Source organism: Talpa europaea (assembly GCF_964194135.1).
Source record: "Talpa europaea genome assembly, chromosome: X".
In the NCBI taxonomy this organism is placed as follows: domain Eukaryota; kingdom Metazoa; phylum Chordata; class Mammalia; order Eulipotyphla; family Talpidae; genus Talpa; species Talpa europaea.
In genome coordinates this window covers 9,396,199-9,416,667 of record NC_140081.1, presented here as the reverse complement: position 1 = coordinate 9,416,667, position 20,469 = coordinate 9,396,199, and the positions used below count along the sequence as shown (strand labels likewise).

The 20,469-nt window shown below is 46.9% G+C and overlaps 1 protein-coding gene across 7 annotated transcripts in view; it reads left to right on the top strand.

Moving 5' to 3' along the window:
- The window catches only part of SH3KBP1 (SH3 domain containing kinase binding protein 1), a gene marked incomplete at its 3' end in the record, with an annotated part of 264,383 nt that extends 247,537 nt beyond the window's left edge, over positions 1-16,846 (top strand). For 4 of the 7 annotated variants that reach the window (XM_084258273.1, XM_084258272.1, XM_084258270.1 and 1 more), the window contains 5 exons: positions 7,127-7,236; positions 8,816-8,944; positions 13,189-13,457; positions 15,778-15,841; positions 16,805-16,846. In XM_084258273.1, coding sequence (XP_084114399.1) covers positions 7,127-7,236; positions 8,816-8,944; positions 13,189-13,457; positions 15,778-15,841; positions 16,805-16,846 — 614 coding nt within the window. The remainder of the gene's footprint in view (positions 1-7,126; positions 7,237-8,815; positions 8,945-13,188; positions 13,458-15,777; positions 15,842-16,804) is intronic. The other 3 variants (XM_084258276.1, XM_084258275.1, XM_084258274.1) reach the window with 1 other exon arrangement.
- Positions 16,847-20,469: the final 3,623 nt, after the last annotated feature.

Below are 20,469 nucleotides of genomic sequence, written 5' to 3'. Positions count from 1 at the left end.
CAACCATAGTATAATTACACACCAAGATGAGACCGCCTACTCCTCCAAGGCTATTTACATAGCCTGTTGGGACCACCATTGGGTATGTGACCCATCGTTGACTGAAACATCATTAAGTGACAGGTGACTGTACTATTTCCAATAAATGCCTGATTTATTTACTCATTTTTCATTGCAAGTTTGGGCCAGTGGCTTTTAAAGGAATGCAGACATGAAAAGTTACTTTTTGCCACTTAACACTGATTGTTTTATAGATCTGTGTGAAGCATTTTATACACCTCACAGAATTGTGGGTTTGGTTCCACACCACCGCCATAAAGTGAATATTACAATAAAGTGAGTCACGGAGAGTTTTTGGTTTCCCGGTATATATAAAACTTATGCTTGTACTGTAGTCTATTAAGTGTGCAATAGCATTATGTCCACAAAGACAGTGTACCTACCTGAATTCATTGTGACCAGAGACACAGAGTGAGCACATGCCAGAGACTCGCTCACTGCAGGGTCACCCCCAACCTTCAGTTTTTTAAGAAAAACCTGCGAAGTGAAATCAAATGAGGTACAATAAAGCGAGGTACGCCTCTCCTCATTTACCATGGCAATTCTGTTCACCCTAGTATCCTTCCCCCATTCCTAGCCCAGAACCCGGCTCATAATGCTCCATGAATATGCATTGAATGAATGGACTAATCATAAGTGAGAATTACCATGATGAAGGATCACCATGGACATCTTTGTTGCCACATGTGAGAGAATTTAATTTAAATTATCGCACTTAGCCATATTCCATGGGCTCAGTAACCACATGAGGGTGGTGGCTACCATATTGGATAGTGCAGATGTAGCAGGTTTCCATTAATGGAGCAAGTTTCAGTGGACAGTGCTGATTTAGAGTGATTGTACATTCTCCAAACTATTGCTATGCCTGGCATTCAGTAGATACTTAGTAACTTTTGGATAACTGAGTGAGTAAATAAGTGCCATGTCTCCCTTATCCTTGGACAAGTTTTCACATAAATATGACTTTGTACTGAATAGCCAAACATTCTACTTTCGCTTGCCTAATAACTTACATTTCTTGCCAGAGATTTCCTTAAAGAAGCCAGCCCCTTTTTCTGACCATTTAAAAATATGTTTGAATAAAATAGGACAAAGCCAATTTGTGACCAGAGCAGAGTGGTTTCTTCACCAGAGAAGTTTATGTTTCCTCATATCTTTTCTTGTCCTTGAGATAGTTCTTAGAATTTGCCATCGGCTGAATGAAATGTAAGGTTAAATGTTCCTGCCATCTGTCCAGTGCTCTGTAGTGGAGAGAATTCCACAGACATGAATCTGAATGTGGGCCTGGCCACTTTCCAGTGATAACCTTGAACAAGTTGACCCTCCATCTCTCCCTTTACGGAATAGAGTAGCTTGGATTTTTGTGAAGGTTAAAAGAGCAGGAGGGAATGGGGTGACTGAACAGTAGCTCAGAATTGTTTCCTTTGAGTGCTTTGTGTCTTGCAAACTTCACACCTGAATTATAAATGAAAATACAGCAGCTAACTTGCTATATCCTCACACATTTTGGGGGGCTTATGTTCCTGCAGAATTTCATTGCTCGAACAAAATTCAGCTGGTGACTCGGCTAACACGGGTGTTCATTTGACCCCCTTGTAACAGTCCTATTTGTAGTCTGCACAGATTTTCCACCCTAGTGATTTACATGTAGGGTGAGATTTCTCCCTTCAGCCCAAAGTTCTGATAGCTCAGATAATTCTCTCACTTTTTTTCTGGTGGAAAAACTGAGGCCTGGAAAGGTTGTCTGTTAATATATTCAAAAAATCAGTTACTGAATCCTCATCACAAGCCAGGAATGATTTTAGGTCTCAGAAAAGCAGAGATAAAAGCCGTGGCTTCTTCCCTGGCCTGTGAGGGAGACAGATAAGTCAACAAGCAGGTACTACATGCTGAGATTAAGGTGATGGGTGAGTAGGAGAGCATGCAAGCCAAGTTTTAGGGTGCAAGCTGCTGCTTGGAAGAAGTTCTACTTGCTGAGCCAAATCTTGGTGGCCCCAAGGAGGGGAGGGCGAGGAGAGGGGAAGAAGTCTCCCAAGGGACAGAGCAGACGTGGTTACTAGCTGTGCTACAGGGCACTGGGATTTCGTGGGAACTTGGGAAGGACTTCAAGCAGGGGAGGCACCTTCTGTGGTCAGCACTTTACACATCTCCCCCCGGTAGCAGCATGCGGAGTGGCGTGGGGCTCAGCGAGAAAAATCCATTATAGCAGTTCCAGGCAAGAAGTTCCGGCAGCCTTAATGCTCCTTGACAGGGCCATGGAGGAGAAGGGATGGCTTCCATCCCCCCAGATACTGGCAGGTAGCGACATTACCAGGCTTCAACTGAAGGAAACTTCCCATCTAGGACTCTTTTTGTCAAGTTCAGAGACTTGAACTGCAATAAAGAGCCAGTGACACGCTCACCAGAAGTTCCTTGGGTGACGACTAAGCTGCTCAGGCTTGATAGTTTCTCCTCTGTGTTCCCAGTGGATGCTTTAGTGACCTGTAGTCCCTGGCCTGTCCCTCCCCCCGTGGAAAATGAGGCTACATGTTCTAATTGAACGCAATAGGGTGTGACTGACGTTCTTGGAAAATGGGCAACAACATGTGGCACCAAGGGGCCAAGGCCTTTCCAAGCCGGCTACGTGTCCACCAGGAATTACCCCCGTATGTCTGCACAGGGGCCATGTTCCAAGTTTCCCAAAAGCCAAGAGCCTCTGATCCTTACGAAACTAACTTTTAAGAAATACCCAACATTTGCTAGTTCAATAGTTTGGGATTGGCTTATGGGCATTAGGCCATTTTTTATTAAGAGGAAAAATTCCCAGCCAGGCTGAGAAGGCGCATATCAAGTTTCAGCCTGATTCATTTCAAAACCACCATGAAAATTGGGACATTTTCTTTGCACCACAGTGGGTTAGTCATGGAAATTCTGCCTGCATCTCAGCTCCCATGGCCGCAGTCACGAGAGCATGCTCTGTGCCACTGGAAACGGGCGCCTGGACTGAGTGGCCCCCTTTGCTGTCAGAAGGCAAAGGCGCCCGGCACTGCAGGGCCTCGCGCCCCCTGTCCAGCAAGCGACCTCATGCTCGGCATGTCCTTTTCTTTCTGGATGTTTGGGTTTGTTGCTGTTTCCCCAAACTAGAAAGTTGACTGTAGCTCAATGTGTGTGAAGGTCAAGGGCAGCCTTTCTTCCTTCTAGTGGCCAAAAGGAAGCAGAATTCTCGGTGCTGGCCTGGAGCCCCCAGGCTTCGAGTGTTCAGCTCATTTAAATACCAACCCCAGCCAGTAAAACGCAAGGGCCCACCATGCTTTTTCACCACAGCCCAGAACCTTCCTCCCTGTAGCTGCTGCAGCACATCTGCAAGCTACACACCTTGAACCAGAAAGTTGTTTCCTTGAAATTGTTCATCCGCTGGCTTATCTGTGTGCTCGCTTATTCCTTCACACCCAGGGTGTTAGGCATGTCCTCACCAGGGTCCTGCTAGACTCTGACAGCCCACAGATGAGTCCCTGCCCTCCTGGGGTTCACAGCCCACATGGGGGAGACAGCTGCCTTGGAATTTGTTTCAAAGTATAACTTATTACAGACCACACCTTGGCAAACCCTCAGCTCCCGGGGGGACTTAATTATTTCAGTGGGCCTGGGGGGCAAAGGGGGAGTCCTTCCAGGAACCCAGGCAGGGGTTTGCTGCGTGTGGACTTGTCCGTTCCTGCACACCAGTGGACATGCGGGTCACCTGGCCAGCGTCCTTACTCCTGCTCTGGCCTTGCTAACCTGTCACCCATCACGAAACCTCTTTGACGAGCTGTTCCACCAGCTGCCTTACCCCACATGCCCCGCTGGAGGACCCAAGCTACTGACGAGGCTTCCTCCTGGCATTTCGCTTGGACAGACTGCCTGCTCCCTGGGCCCTGGAACACCCCCACCCCCATCATCCACCTGGTGGCCCCAGTCTCCCCTCTCCTCCCTCCCCCTCAGCCTCACATAGAGCAGCGCTTGTCAGATTTGAGGGTGTGCATGCTCCTATCCCCTGGGGAGATGGAAAGCCTGCTCAGTCCAGGCTGCACCCCAGACACATTCAGTAAACTACCAGGATGGGATCCCAAAATGAGTTGTTGTTTTTTTTAATCCTCCAGGTGATTCCATTGTGCAGCCAAGGTGCAGAACCAGGGTCAGTTAACCTTTCACTGGTCCTTAATCACTTTGCCCTCCTTGGGTTTTGCTTCCAGAGCCTTGTTCAAGGTGCTGCCAAAGCCAAGATCTCAGCCCTGGGAGGGCCCGGCCTCAGCCTACTCCTTCTCTGCAACCTCCTTCACGCTTCCCCTGGCGCCTGGCTCAGAGTCTGCTCCTCAGCAGCTCAGGTTCAGTCCTCTCTCCTATGCCCCCCAACCCGTGCCTCCTGTCCTCCACAGCCGCCCGCCCCTCCCCCCAGCAGACCTCCCTGTCCTGGCCCTTGTTCCCTTCTTTCAAGGCCCTGTTGGGGAACCCCACAGAGACCCTGCTAAGCTCCCTGTATCTAGAGTTTGTGCAGAGCTTGTCTATAATAGTGCAAAATCCAAGGGGGGATGATTTGAAAACTAATAATCCAACAATAAATCAACCACAGATTGCAGTACAATCAAAATATCAATGGAGAATTTTTAGAGTCATAGCATGTAATGTCAAGTGAAATAAGCAGAATTTAATACTGCATGGAGTGTGAACTACACTATCTTTTTATGGAAGCAAATATACCAAAATACTAATAGTGGTTGTTTTTGGTGCAGCAAGATTTTTGGTGGTTACGATTTTGTGGTTGCTTTTTTTAAAATCATATACTGAGCATGTATCTTGTAATTAGAGAAAAAGGAGTTTAAAAAATGAATTTGGGGGAGGTTAATGTCAGAGGATGGCTTTTGGCATCAATCCAAGTGTGTAATAGGGAATTTCAGACAACACGAACTTGCTAGAGGCGAGTCCCAGGGTGGGGTTGGAGTGGAAACCTTTTAAGAATATAAAACTCTCTTAAAGGGAAGGACCTGGAGATGGTCAGCTGAGTGAGCCAAGTCTGGAGAGGCCCCCCTAGCAATGGGGATCTTGGTGCACCCCAAGCACTATGGCCTCCCAGAGACCTGCCAAGCCAGGTGGCCAAGTGGGGCCCTTAGGAGCCTCATCTGGTGCTGAATGCTGATGGGCTACCCCAGCCCCTCTGATATTTTTCTTTGTGCTATCTCTGCACATAGTTAACCTTTGGTTCTACTTGCTTTGCTCTGATAAGGTGAGTTCACTGAGTAATTATTCATTCACCAGGTGCTAGAACAAAGTCGCTTAATATAATCCCAGGTGTAATATAATGACTTCTGACCAGTGCTCGTGCTTGGTTTTGCACATTGCAATAAAGGAAATAGATTGCAGGAAACAGCCTGCATGTTCATTAATAGAATAAAACCGTCACAAGCCAGTCCATTTAATTATGACAACCAACAAACAAGCTCTCCGCAAAATGAGGGAGAAAAAGCATAAAAATTTTATCTTTTCTGTCCTGAGCCAGGATATTTAGTTATAGCAGTTAGGATGCTTTCAACTGCAAATAAAGAATGTCTAATTAAAAGGTGGCTGAGATAGTGGGGATTGCTCAGTTACTTGGTGAGAAGTTTGGGCACTAGATCATTCCAGGGTTGGTGGGTGAGTCAGCGCGTTGTCAGTCACTCAGGCTCCTTCCATTGTTCTACCCTGCCATCCTCAAGATCTCCGAGCACTGACTGTACCTCCCCTCATGTTCACAAGATAGGTGCCACAGCTCCAGGCATGCTGTCCACACACAACAGCATCCTGGGCAGGAGGGGAGAGGGGGCAGCAACACATGCAGCCTTCCGCTCGCTACCAGGGGGGAATTCTTTTTCCCAGAGGCTCTCAGCAGACTTCCCTTGATGTTTCTGTGACCCACATTGAGCTGTTCAGCTACCTCCAGACCAATCACAGGTGAGGAGGAGCAGGACTGCCACCATTGTCTTTGACTAGACATGCTTCAGCCCAGGACCTGGGCGCCTCCTCCTGAGTCAACACTGGGGCTCTAGTAGAAGGGAGAATGGGAGATGGTTTGGGAAGGCGGTGCCTGGCGTGACATAAGACAGTCTACTTGTCAGGAGGAGATGGCATTGCCCTAGTCACACGTGATAATGGTTGGCCGTTCGCTGCCAGCCACTCCTTTGCGTGTCACACATAGACCTACACTAGATTGTAAATTCCCAGAACTCTATCAAACCAGGTAACCCTTAGACCTGATGATTTGCTGAAGAGAGTGGCAACAAGGGCAGAGGCCTTCCTGCTGGACGCGGGCCAGGTGACCATCTGGCTGACCGAGTGTATGTCTGCTTCTGCCCTCTCTAAGGTCAGGCTCACTTCTGCCGGGCTCGCAGGTGTCCCCTCAGTCTCTAGCTCTGTGTGTGGCACAGAGAAGTTGCTCAGTCTTGATGGAGTGAATGAAGGAGCAGACTGATGAGGGAAGAATATTTCCGTTGAGTGATGCCTCTGGAAGAAGAGCGGTGCCAGACTCTGGGTTATGTGGAGAAGTGGAAGTTTGGTCTCCATCTCCAAGCTTCCTGTGGGGGTGAAAGCTGATGGCCAGAATATTGCAGTACAAGTAGAGGAAGAGTCTACTTTCCTTGTCTTTCAGAATCAATGAGTGGCATTCCCTGCCCATGAGCGTTGGGCTCTGTGGGTATTGTGATAACTGATTTTTGGGTCAAGACTGCAGGAATATTTTATCTACCCAAAGACTGTTGGATTTGTGAAAGAAAGAAGATTCTTCCTTTTCTTCTCTTTCTGTAGCTATTAAAGATTTATGAATAGAGTTGTGGATGGGGGAAAAAAATCCTATTTCTCTTCCTCTGTGTTAGCTTGTTAAACCAAGGAGAAGTGATGATTTCATTCAGTTGCATCGTGTTTCTTGGATAACCAAAGAATGTAAATGGCCTTTGTAAATGATGAAGTGTAATCCAGACAAAAAGAAATGATTATCAAGTGAAAGAGGTGCTTATAATATATTGTAGAATCTTTCCTCACTTCTTTTTGCTGTTAAAAATCTGTTTTACTTTTGTTTTAGACCTAGAAGGTTTTGACTCCGTGGTATCATCTACTGAGAAACTCAGTCACCCGACCACAAGCAGACCAAAAGCCACAGGGAGGCGGCCTCCATCCCAGTCCCTCACATCTGTAAGTGTCTCCTCCTGGCTTCTCATTTCTCTATAGCTGGGGGAGGCAGAAAGGGTGGGAGTGATCCCCATATTTTACCAAAAGATGCTCCATTCTGTATATATACATTAGCAAAGATGGAATCCAAAATGGATGTTGACTATCAGTGACAATGAGGGTAGAGATGTAGCAGAAGGTGCCAACTTAAACATGAGTTTGCTGCGCTGTGGAGCTGCAGAAACACTGGTCACTGGAGCACACACCTTCTCATCCCTTCCCCCTGGACATGGTTCCCCCTTAGGTCCTTTTAGGCACTTCGGTATGAAGCAGATATAGTGGTCGTGGAAAAGAACCAGGAGGAAATGGAGGGGCAGGTTAAAGGCAGCTGCTTCTCCACTGGTGTGTTCTTCCCCACTGGACTGTCAGAGGGTAGGAATACCTGGCATGTCACCATTAAGTGCAGTACAAACCTCAGTGCTTGGGACATAGTAGCAAATGTTTACAGAGAAGAAAAAGGGAGGGAGGGAAGAGGGAATGGAGGGAGGATGGATGACAGATGAAATGACCTGTAAACATCAGTGGAATAATCTATAGAAAGATCCTTGTTACAGGGAAATGCAAATCAAAACCACAATGAGATATCACCTTACACCAGTAAGAATGACACATATTAAAAAAAAAACTAGCAATAACAAATGTTGGTGCGGATGTGGTGAAAAAGGACCTCTCTTACACTGCTGGTGGTAGTACAAACTGGTCCAACCACTATGGAAAGCTGTGTTGAGGTTCCTCAAACTACTAAAAATGGAGCTACCATATGATCCAGCAATTCCACTCCTAGGGATCTACCCAAAGGGCACAAAAACATTAATTCACAAAGATACTTACACCCCTGTGTTTATTGCAGCATTATTTATAATAGGCAAAACAGGGAAATAATCCAAATGCCCAAAAGCAGATGACTGGATCAAGAAGATGTGGTATATATACACAATGGAATACTATGCAGTATTCAAAAAGGTAGACTAATGCCATTTGCAGCAACGTGGATGGAGCTAGAAGGGATTATGTTCAGTGAAATAAGTCAGAAGAAAAAAGAAAAATAACGGATGGTTTTACTTATAGGAGGAGTATATGGGAAACAAATGAGGGGCCAAGGGTAATAATAATAATAATAATAATAAACAAAACAACAATAAAAAGACAGCTACAAATCAGAGACATTCTGCAGGGGATGGGGAGGGAAAGAGACCAGGGTGAGGGCAGGAAGAACATTAGGGAGTATGGTGATGGTGCACAGGTGAATTGGTGGTGGAAATTCTATGGGGACTACAGCTGAGAAAAGAAAGCAAACATTGTAAAAAGGAATAATTAATTAAAAAAAAAAGTTCCCTGTTACAGGAAGCCATGCCTCTTAGTCCCAGCTCCCCCACCATCTCTAGTGCACAGACAGTGGCATGCTTCCTGCCTCAGGGATTATGATGAGACAAAAGAAACTGAAGTGTCAGATGCTTTGGAAAGCATAACAGCATTAAGTTAACAGAGGTGTGTCAGCTAAGGTGTAATTCTGACAGAAGCCTTTCCTTTTGGTTTTATCTAGTCTTCCCTTTCAAGCCCTGATATCTTTGACTCCCCAAGTCCTGAAGAAGATAAAGAGGAACACGTTTCTCTTGCACACAGAGGAGTGGACGCATCAAAGAAAACTTCAAAGACTGTTACCATATCCCAAGTGAGTGACCAGCCATGCCGGGTGTCCCAATAGCACAGGATCCCTGCTTTTCATATTCTGTGACCACGGCTCAGAAACTAAACTAGGAGAAACATGTTTTCGTTTGGACTGCTGTAACAAAGTAACATAGACCAGGGAGTTATAAATAACCGAAATTTATTTCTCACAGTTCTGAAGATTAGAAGCCTGAGATGAGGACACCAGCGTAGTCAGGTTCTGCTGAGGCCCTCTTCGGGGTTGCAGACTTCTCATTGTATCCTCACAAGGTAGAAGGACAGAAAGCTCTGTGGAGTCTCTTCTCATGAGGGTACTCATCCCATTCGTGAGAGCCTCACCCTCTAGACCTAATTACTTTTCAGAGTCCCTACCTCCTAATACCACCACCATGTGGTAGGATCTCCACATACGGATTTTGGGAAGACTTGACAACTCAGTTCATTGCAACAGGCTATGCAAGGGATTGCCATTCTTTAGTGACAGTGATTACTTAGGTCATAATCATCCCTGAAGCTTGTTACAAAATCTTCAAGACAGGCTGTACCCTTGAGGTGTAGGTTTAATTGTTGATTTTTCCATGTCTTCTGTTGTGGTTTGAGCTCTTCATCCTACCAACCACATACATAAAAAGCCCCCGTGCACGCGCACACACAAACGCACACACCCACCCACCACCACCACTACCATCACAACAACCAGAGCAACTTAAAAGGCCTCTCAATGTCTAGAAAGACTACATTAAATGCATTAAATGCTCTGCCCTCTGTCCATAAATCTTGACTTTTATGTTTAAAACTGGTAGCATTACAAACTATGATTGGCAGCTCGTGAATTTGAATAATTAATGGTGGAGTCTCCTAAAGAAAGGTTATTTTGATATTATTAGGATAAATGTATAGCCTAAAAACCTCTTTATTTCTCACAAATAAGTTAAAAAATGGCTATATCATTCTCTGCCAGGCAATGAAATGAAAAGGTTTTTAGGCTATACATTTGTTTACCAACTGTATGGCCCCCAGAGGGTATCCTATCTAAGTTCTGTTCTTCCTTTCAATGTGAACCACTATTTTTAAATTCCATTTTCTCTTGCTAGGAGAATCCAGTCAATTGGAATTATTTTATATAAATATGAAAACTGCTTTTTATCTAAAGCAAAACACTGAATTCTCTTTTAAAGGCACTTGAAACAGGAATTAACACAAGGAAATCAAAGAGTGTATGAGATCTTTCTTTACAGATTTAAGAGTTTACATGTATAGATTTTCTTTAAAACCGTATTGATACAGTGAGCAAAAAATGTAATCCTATAAAACAGATCAATTACAATTATTCAGAAAAACAACAAAGAAATCATTCTTCCTTTATAAAGGGATTCCATTTTTAGAAATCAGATGTAGACTCAGTATTTCTGGTGTCCATACTCACCCACTGCATGCAGTGGCAGTCTCTATGACGTCCCTGGGTGTCTCTACAGTGACACCTACTGGTGAGCAGTGGCTCTTCACGTTCCTGATTTGCACAGTTCTACCCCATTAGCCGGTTTCACTTCCCTGGAGTTATCATGTCATGTCATGTTGTTCACTGCTTCTAGAAGGTCCATGGGAACTAATTTGGTCAGGGCATATGGTGGCCTATTTTCTATGAGGGCTTTTAAAGTTACTTTTTATCAGAAATGTGCTGGGGGAGCAAGTCGCATAGGAAATACTAAGAGAAGCGTGGATTCAAGAAGTGCCTGTACGCCAAGTCAGTGTGAGGACGTTGGTGGATTTGGCAAAGGACATGAAGTTGCAGGGTGGGAAATGGGGGGAAAGTATGAACCCCAGAATAGGAAAGAAGCGAAGCCAATACAGACGAGAGCGCACGAGTCTTTGGACTCAGGCAAGCACAGTCACAGAGCTGGGCCTAAGTGGCAGCTGACAGGGGAGGGACTTGAGGCCCAGTTCTGCCAGTTATTAGCTGTGAGACTCTGGGAATTTCTTAGCCGCTTCCTCAGTCTCCTGCTTGGTCGGATGTGTGTGCCAACCACCCGCGTTTCAATTGTCTAGTCCATGTCCTGCTCCTGGCCCAGGATCCGAAAATGTCATTCCCTCTTTCCTCTTCCTGAAATTCCTAACAAAAAAGTGCAGAATGGCGGATTGCTGTCCCTGGCAGCAGAAAATGCTTTTCCTCAATGGTAACTTGGCAGAGAGAGGAGAGCAGAGAGGCTGGGCACGATGGGCCATCTGCTCCTGGCTCGCTGTGCCCAGTCTCTCCCTCCAGCACAGCCTGAATCCACACTCTGCTCCTCTCTGTGCCAACCAGGCCCCTTCTTGGCTCCTGCCCTGGGCGCCTGCTGCTGGACGGAGTCCCACGGTGGCTTTGCCAAGCTTCACCACCAGCCTCAGCTCCCGCCCGGCACCCACCCCCTCATCTCCCAAAGTCCTGTCTGCGCACGCCCTCTTCCCCCTGCCTACCAACTCCCTCCTCTGGCCACCGCTTCCTCCCCTGGGCCTGCCACATGCCTCCCTTCCCTCCTGTCCATGACCACAGACTCCCTGTGCCCTCCTGGCCTCCTCATGACACTTCCCCACCAGAGCGCGCTCTCGTCTCCTCTTCCTGCAACCTGGCCCTGTTGGCTCTCTTCTCTGAGCATATCAGCCAACGCAGAGTCTCCTCCATCTTTGAAGGCAAACGAAGCCCTTCCTCCTTGGAGCCCTTTGGAGACTTCTGCTTGAACACACACATTCTCCTCTGTTGTCTCTTCTTTCTCTATCCCATATGTTCTCTCCTCAGCCAAGTTTCTGGACAGAAAGTTCTAAGCTTGTGGACCACACCCCTTACCTCCTGTTCAGGCACTGACCTGCCTTGATCAGATTTCTGTCTCCCTTGCTTCACCAAATGGGCTCCCTCAGTTTTCATCTCTGCTCCCTTGACCTACTTATCAAACCATTTTTTTTCCTTCTAGAAATTCCTCCAGGGGACTTCCATAACCCAGGTCTCTCTTTTGGTCTTGCCTTGTTGCCCCTCACTCCACTCTGTCCCAATACCTGAGGGCCCTGCCTTCTCTCCCCAGTGGGGAAGTCCCCAACTTCCATCATCGCTCCTGTTCATGTCTAGTTTTGTCATCCATGCCCATGCTTCTAGCTCATCTGGTGACTTCTCTGGGCCATGTCACTCTTCTAGTCATTGGCTCTGCCCACTAGACATGTTCCCTTGGCTATCCCTCAGGCTCCTCAGAATAACTTTGTCCAAACCTGACATCGTTATCTGGATCTTCAACCTCCACTTCGCCCTACAACCTCAATGCCTAGTTCCCTATGACCCTTGATCTGCACTTCCTCCTCCCCTTCAGCCTTCCGGTTCTCCTGATCACGGGCTGCTGCACCACGAGGGCGGGCACTGCATCTCCTTGTTGAATGAGCCCACCTTGTCACATTTCTCGAAGCTGTCTGCTCTCAGCCCGCTTGGCCACTGCCTAAGTCAAGTCCTTACCATTTCTAGCTTTCATTTTATGAAAATCTTCCAGCCGTTCTTTCAGCCTCCAGACCCACCATGCTTAGGTAGGCCCTTCTGCAGCCAGAGGACTCTTTAGCTTGGCGCACGGGCTTCTCAGTCCTTTCCACAAGCCCCTTCCTGCTATCTTCCCAGTTTAGCTACCCTGCCGGCCTCTCTCCTACCCGCTCCGACGTTCTGGCACCAAGTCACTGCTTCCTGGAAATGCATTTTACTCTGCAGCATCTAGACTTTTGCCTAGGGTGTTCCTTTCACCTGGAACTTTCTACTCCAACCACCCTTCCTCTCGTGTGGCCGCCTCCCGGTCTTCTTCCCTCAGGACTGGCTGCCCCTTCTCTCCTGGGCAGGCTGCCCTCATTGCCTCCGTGGCTCTGTGCTTATCCCCTTCTTGTGCAGACTCGCCCTCATCTGCAGTGCGCTGGGCACTCTGTCTGCCCTTCCTGGGCTCTAGGCTCCTCAGGGGCCCAGAAAATGTCTTGCTCACTTGGAAGTTTGCGGAACCAGACATGGTGGGCCACTGTGCATGTGCGTTCAGCCTGTCTCAGTAGGCGGGCAAACCGGAAGCACTTGGGGAAGTCCCTGGGAGGGGGGATGCCTTTGCCAAGTAGGTCATGGGGGGCTGGTGGGTGCAGGAATGAGTGAATGGAGTATGTGGAGGGAGGCCGGGACAGGAATGTCGATGGGGTGACTAAACAGGGCAGGCTGGCACAGCACAAATCCCTGACCTGAGTCCTGTCTGCCCTCCCTCATCACAGGTGTCCGAAAACAAAGCATCTCTGCCACCCAAGCCGGGGACCATGGCTGCAGGCAGCGGTGGGCCAGTCCCTCTGTCCTCAGTGGCACCGTCCCCCCTGTCATCCTCTTTGGGAACAGCTGGACACAGAGCCAACTCCCCATCTCTGTTCGGCCCGGAAGGAAAACCAAAGATGGAACCCGCCGCCAGCAGCCAGGCGGCCGTGGAGGAGCTAAGGACGCAGATCCGCGAACTGAGGAGCATCATCGAGACCATGAAGGACCAGCAGAAGTGAGTGACTGAGTGTGGTTGCTGGGCCGGAAGCCCTGGTGTGGGTGGCGACGGGAGGGGGGCAGGAGTGAACCCAACAGGCTTCGTTTAACTCGGCTCGGGGTAGAGCGGGCCGCCTGCGCCAGGGGGTGTCAGCTGCAGGGACTGACCTGCTCAGCAGGATGCTCCGGCGAACCATCTTGAGCGCCCAATCCAGCATCCAGTATGCACAGGTGCGCTGTCCCAAGTCCAGCCGCCAGCTGTCCCCTAGCAGCAGGGAACATGCGGAGTCTTCAGGTAGCTGCGTTTAGGCGTTTAGGGGCCGTGATGCATGGAGAAGGTGTAGGGAATCTTTAAACCTGGGACTTCGCACTCAGCAAGGTGTTCTCACCACAAGACTCGGGGGCTTTCTCTGGATTGGCCTACACACACACTGTCCGCACCCCTAATCCTCAAGATGCCCGAGATGGGAAGAAAGACCCATAAGCAAAAAATAAATATCATCTGTAAATATTGCCCAGGATGCCATATGCAGTCACAGAAATGGTGAAAGTGTTAGGAGAGAGGAACTTATCTGAGTACCCAAAGGCCCATCCCTGTCCGGGTGACATGTGCCCCCCCCAGGCAGTGACCTCACAGCGCCACTCGATCCTAGTGTGCTGGTTCTCAAGCTTCTGACTAGGACCATCGTCAGGTCAGAGTGGCCTGAGTCCGGGGCTTCAGCCCTTGGGGTCTCCGAGAGGAACCTGGAACTTCCTGCATGTTGGAAATGACCTGCACCAGCTTCTGCGAGCAGAGCTGCCAGTGCTTTGGGGCTCTCTCCACCCCAAGTTCCAAAGCCCAGCCTAGTTGGCCGGAATTGTCCTTTCCCAGCCAACATCTTCCTGAATCGACACATCACAGTGCCCTCTCTCCAAAGCCTGCCTTTTGCAGCCTCGACCACCTTGCCCAGTGCCACTGCTTCCCCCCCAGTCTCCTGCCCAGCTCTGGTGTCACTGTCCTCTCGGCCTTCAGCTTTAGTCTGTGCTGATGCTCCTCATCCTCAGATGTGCTGGTTCTCACTTCCTGCTCCTGCCCTGGCTCTTCTCCATCAATTCCCATCTCCCTTCCTGCACGTGGACTTAGCCCCCCACCTCCCATTGTTTTTTTATCTTTTGTAAGATTATTTGTTTATACAAGCACTGGGTACAGACAGAAGCGCCGGAGGGTGAGAGAATTCACCAGAGCCAGAGCAGGGAACGGAACAGAACAGACAGACTGGCAAAGTACACTGCTGAGGGGAGCAGCAGGCGGCAGGAGAGGTCTGCCCACCATGTGGGACCCTCACCCAGTGGCCGGGGATCGAACTGGCGCTGCAGAGACTGCGGGCAGCCTCGCAACCCAGCGCTCAACTGCTGCGCCACCGGGAGGTCCTGTTTTTTTATTTTTAAATAGTTCTAGATTGGTGACTTTTTTTGCACCACCTTCCCCAACTCACACCCCCTGCTGGATACTTGAAGTTTTGCCTGCCATGGTCTGGAGCCATGTTGTGTGCTTAGAATCTCCCCTCCTACCTCTCTCTTAAGCCCTAAGCAGTGTCCACTGAGATACTGATGCAGTTGAGTAATGCGGTAACAAATCGCAGTTGGTTAATGTCACAAAACCCAATGTATTGACAGCAGCGCTCAGAGCTGAGTTGGGATTTTTGTAGTGTCCTTAGTCTAGAGCCCTGAGTTTGCAAGATGATTAGTTTTGGTCCCCATCATTCCTTAATGTTGGAAAGAGCACTGTGTCCTAACTCATGTCCACTTTCTCTATGACGTGATTACCATGCCCTTAGTTTGGTTATTTTACCTCCAAGTGTTTGGCTACGACTATTTGTAGGATTTTGTGAGAATCCTTGTAAACCCACCAAGTAGTCTTTTATTCATTTAAAACTGTGAAAATAAAGGAACTATGTAAATGTAAATACAAATATAAAAATGTCTATGAAAATAATTATGTGCATTCATTTAAAAACAAATAATAAAGAGATAGTTCAAGAGACTATGACAGAATCTGAGCCTGGATACCTGGAGTTTAATCATGAGGCAGATCAGGCCACCTCTCAGGGCCCCAGTTTCCCCAGCTTCTGCTTCTAAGAGAAGCTTATACTAAGATATCTCAGACCTACTATTTGATGGCTACGTGTTTTGGGAACCCAGAAATAGTGGGTAGTCTTTCTGTCTGCAATATTTCTAAGCAATAATTCTGTATTTTCTCTGTAAAAGGGTCAGATGGGTTTTGTAGTGATAGGAGCTTTCTTATCTCCTATTGGGGAAGTCTGGGGTTTTGTTTCATTTCATTGCCATTTGCTTTTCAGACGAGAGATAAAACAGTTACTGTCGGAGTTGGATGAAGAGAAGAAAATCCGGCTTCGGTTGCAGGTGGGTCCGTGGGGTCTTGCAGCCCATGAGAGGCCCAGTGGGGGGTGGGGGCAGAGTCAGGGCTTTGTTTGGAAAATAAATGATTGTTACTTTTCTGCAGATTTAAACACATGCCCTGTGGCACTTTTCTTAGGAAGGCTCACTTTGCACCCTGTCCTGGGATCCGGGAAGTGTGCAGGAAGGGAGACAATTAGTAAACATGCCCCCAGTTGGGGTTATCGTTTGGAATTTATTGGAAACATCTCCTCTGTGGAAAGGTCCCCCCAGTTCCCAGAAGCCTCATTATATTAACTGCCAGAGGGCCTAGCGCTGGGTAAACCCCACGGCCTACTGGCTCCTGTCATGCAGCCACTGGGACGCCAAGGACCGCGCCATCCACACTCAGCTCTTGTTCTTCATCTCTTTGTTCTCCACCTCAGTTCTGCCAGGACAGCAAAGCTCTTTCCCCTTCTAGCGCCTGGCCCAACTCAGCCCTTACCAACTGGCAGAGAGCGTGGGTGAGGGGGGTTTGCAAATGGCCAAGGTCGACTTTCCACTTTCATCTGCATGGTGCCCTTGGTGGGAATGGGACCCATGTCATTTAAAAAAAGGACAGGTAACTGTGTATCGTCATTTTGGGGGTGCTATGAGATACCCCTTTGCACCCAACTGCAGTTGTCTTCCAGCACTGCCAGGTAGTCCAATGTGTCAGGACAGCTTGCTCTGTTCTCCGGCAGGAAAATTGGAATTATTGCTGGTTTTGACAGATTTTGGATAATGGGCGCCTGAGAATTAAATCATCCACCATTTCCGAGGGCATCACGTTTACGTGTCTGTTCTTTAGGCTCGTGTCATTTCCGGCATCCTTATCAGCTCGTCGTGCAGATGTCATTTCACCCATCTCACCAGGTTGATTATCTTTCAGCTTCCAGTACACCAGCCAATTCATTATGATTTTGTTCGGTTCTTGTTTTTCCCTCATAGATGGAAGTTAATGACATAAAGAAAGCTCTTCAATCAAAATGAATACTTGATCAATGAAATGTCGCATTTTTCATCCTGAGTCCAAGACTCAAATTTTCCGCCCCAGCCAAAATAACCTTGTGCCAAAAGATTAAAGGTTTGCCTCAACATGTCCCTGTTTGAAAGATTAGCACAAAAGTCTTGATAGCACAACACAAATTCCATCCAAGAGGAGAATCTTCCCCATGGTCTAGTCCTGGGGCTGGCACTGGTTGTGACTTAAAGAGAGCAAATTGTGCTAAAGGCTTTTCTACCATGAATTCTCACGCGAAACGAAACTCAGGCAGTTTAGTCCATAGTGGTACTATTTTGATGATATTTTCCATTAAGAAAATGTAATTTCAGATTATTCGTTTACAAGCTTTATAATTTTATGATTTTTTTAATCGTGTTTTGTCACAGATGCCCCTAGTGTTTGTATCACACATAGTCCGGAGCCAGCGCCCCGTTTCTTTTGCTTTAGGCGGAAAGCTGCCTGGCCTAGTGTTCCTTTCCTGCAGGATCCTATTACATATGCAATTGAGGTCCAACCCCTCCCTCCCCCTGTGAGCCAACCCCACTCCCTAAGATAAATTTTAGCTCATATATGATGGTATATTTACAAACAGAAAGAGAAAATCTGGTATTTGCAATGACCTGTGCCTTCTTTTTACCACCCTCTTGATTGGAACTTTTGTGATGCAGCTACCATGATTCAGAACAACAACACGAAAACCACATTTTTTTTAGCCACTTATCCAAGCCCACTAGAGGCCACTGTCTTCAAAGCTTCTCCTACCTAGCCAAAGGGCATAGGGGGAGAGAGCTGTGAAGCTGGGCGTGCTCTGTGGTACCAGCTGCGACTTTTAAGTTCTCCTGGTTTTAGGTTTGTGGAACTAGAAAAATGTCACCCCTGCTTGATTTCCATCGGCCAAGTTAAATCCCTGCTTACTGTCCTTTGCACCTTTTGCGTGAACAGATTATGCATTATAAAGCAAAAATAAATAAACGTAAAATGCAAATGAAAACAAGGGGGGGGATGTTGTATTATTTCCTGCCCTGGGCTCTCGCGTGTGTTATTGTTTGAACTGTACTCAATGTCATTTGCCTTGTTCTCTTGTAACCCCTTCCTCAGGATCAACACTATGGGGGGAGGGGCGGCTCTTGTTGACGTGTAGCCATTGGCTCTTTCTTGCATTTATGGAATCGCTCTTTCCTCCCCAAGGAAACTGGTGTTTGCTTGTCCGCTTTATCCTTGTAGCCGACGAACAGTTCAGCCTTAGACTATGTAACTGTTTTCTCATCCTTAGCTGAAAATAAGGGGCATACTGTATTGCAAGATTGTTTGGGAAGTGGGGAGTGGGGTGGGGGGTTGTCCTTTAATGGCCCCTGAAGATGTTTTATGTGTTTCTAAAAAGCTGCTTTGTCTATTTCCTGAGTTTTAGAGTGAAACCACTAACCATTATAGATTTGCACAACCACAAAGAGTAAGAATTGACAACACTGAAGGAGTGATGCAAAACCAAAACCCCACCTACCCCATCACTGAAAGTATTGCAGATCCGCGTCTCTTCCATGCTCTTCCTCCCTTCCCTTCCCTTCCCTTCCCTTTCTCTTGCCTACATACTCACCCTTGCTGCTTGTGGTGGTTTTTTACCAGAGCATTTACAGAGCCCGAACACCCTGGTTCTCCCTGGGGTGCTGGCACAGTTCAGGGAAGGGAGCGTGTCCAGAACGAAACCTCCCATCCTTCATTCCCATGTCTGGACATGATGCCTTTTCAGCAGCCTCGTTCTGGGTGTACTTGGGGCCAGGATCCCCAAGTTTCCAAGAGCAGCCTAAAACATTACTATACCCCTTGACTGTTCTAAGCATTTCAATGTTAAACTTGAAGCCTTCAGAGATTTCCCACCACCTATTATTAGAATGAGGATTGGATTCTTTGACATTTGGATTTCTCATTTGCTCATCATGAAAATCCCTACTGATATAGTTTTATATAATGTGTGTACAGAGTAGGTGTGTTGATGATTCAGTGGAGAAGTTGGATTGTCCTCATGGGGCGCTGGCAACCTGGAATGTAGAGGGCTGTCATCTTCCCCTCGGAGAGCCATTGGCTTTCTTTGTATAAGGAGAGGGAGAAGTGATTCTAGAAGAAGTTGGCATATCCAGCTTCATTACTGCCCCTTAGGCTAACCAGCAAGAGGATTCTACATCATGGAACTGGACAAGCCACTGCCTGAACAGCTACCATCTTAACTCTTTCAAAATGGACCCGTCAAGACTATTGAAAAGCTTGAAAGTATCACTTTTGAAAAAAATTCTTTTGCATTCAGCATGGACTTGACCAGCATCTATGGAGATTATTTTTTTGCTTCATTTTCTAAAGTTGTATTTAGAAAAGTCTTAAGTATTGTGCTTTGTAAAGAAGATGATTAAAATGAAATTTTGTGAAAATATTTTTGTTGAAAATTGTCATGGTCCAAGAGGAATGATTTCTTGGAATGCAAACCATTTTTCTCCCTTTTACACCATTTGATTACTCTTCGAGAAATATCTTCATACAACCTGAAATAGAATGCCTGCCCCACCTGTCTTTTCCAAGTGAACAGAAATAATCCATTAAAATCTGTGGCTGTGAATTCCATTTTAAATTGTTCAATTCTATATTCATATTTAAGCAGAAAATTCTAGTTAGGCCTACAATTTTTTAGAGTAAAAAAATCATGAAAATATAATTATTTGAATAATTGTGGAAAGCCACTTTTATTCATACAAAGCCCTTTAGATAGCAAGCATCCTTGAATATATGACTTGTTTTCTCCCATAGAGAGGGCCTGTATCCACCATCACGTGTGTATCTTTGGTCACTGATGGTGGGGCTTGCTTTCTTTCATAACCTGCTCTGTGATGGGAAAACAGCAGGTTGTATAATTTATTACTCACAGTTGCCACCATCTGTATAAAAAATAATCCCCAAGTCTCACAAAGGCCTTTGTATTGTAACCTGAGGTCATTGTGGTCTCCTTTTTTGTATTAGATTAGGTTTTAGTCCTCTGGTTATTTTAGCGCAAATTACCATTGAGATGTTTTAGCACTGAGAGGCCTCAGTGAAAAGCTTTTCTCTTTGATTTTGTATAAATGAGAACAGCCAAAGCAACACATGTGCGGATGCTAGGTGTTCGGGGAGCCTGATTGCATGTCTGACAGTGGGGTGTCTCAGCACTTTCAGCCTAAGCCTGGGGAAGAAGACGCCCTTCCCCAAACTAACTGTAATGAAGGAACACAATGGCCAAGGCAAAGAAAACTTTCCCAGCTAAAAATAAATGTTTGCCAGTGCTGTAAAGACAGAGAGGAGCATCATGTCTCTTAAGGTGAGGAACCTTTGGTCTCATTCCTATTTCTGTCGCTAGGGTTACCAGGTCTTGGTTTCCAAACTCAGGGAACAGGAGGCAGCTTTGGAAGCCAAGAAGAAATGCATGAAGTAGATGCAGGTCCCTGAAAGGTGGTTTTATTTTATGCTATTTTAATTAATCCCAAATTGGAGTGGCATTAGGGGCAGCGCCTTCCTCTAAGTGACAGTGTATGCTCGTCATATTTGTGAAGTCACAATTCACAGTAAAACAGCCTGTTCCTTTTTTCTTCTT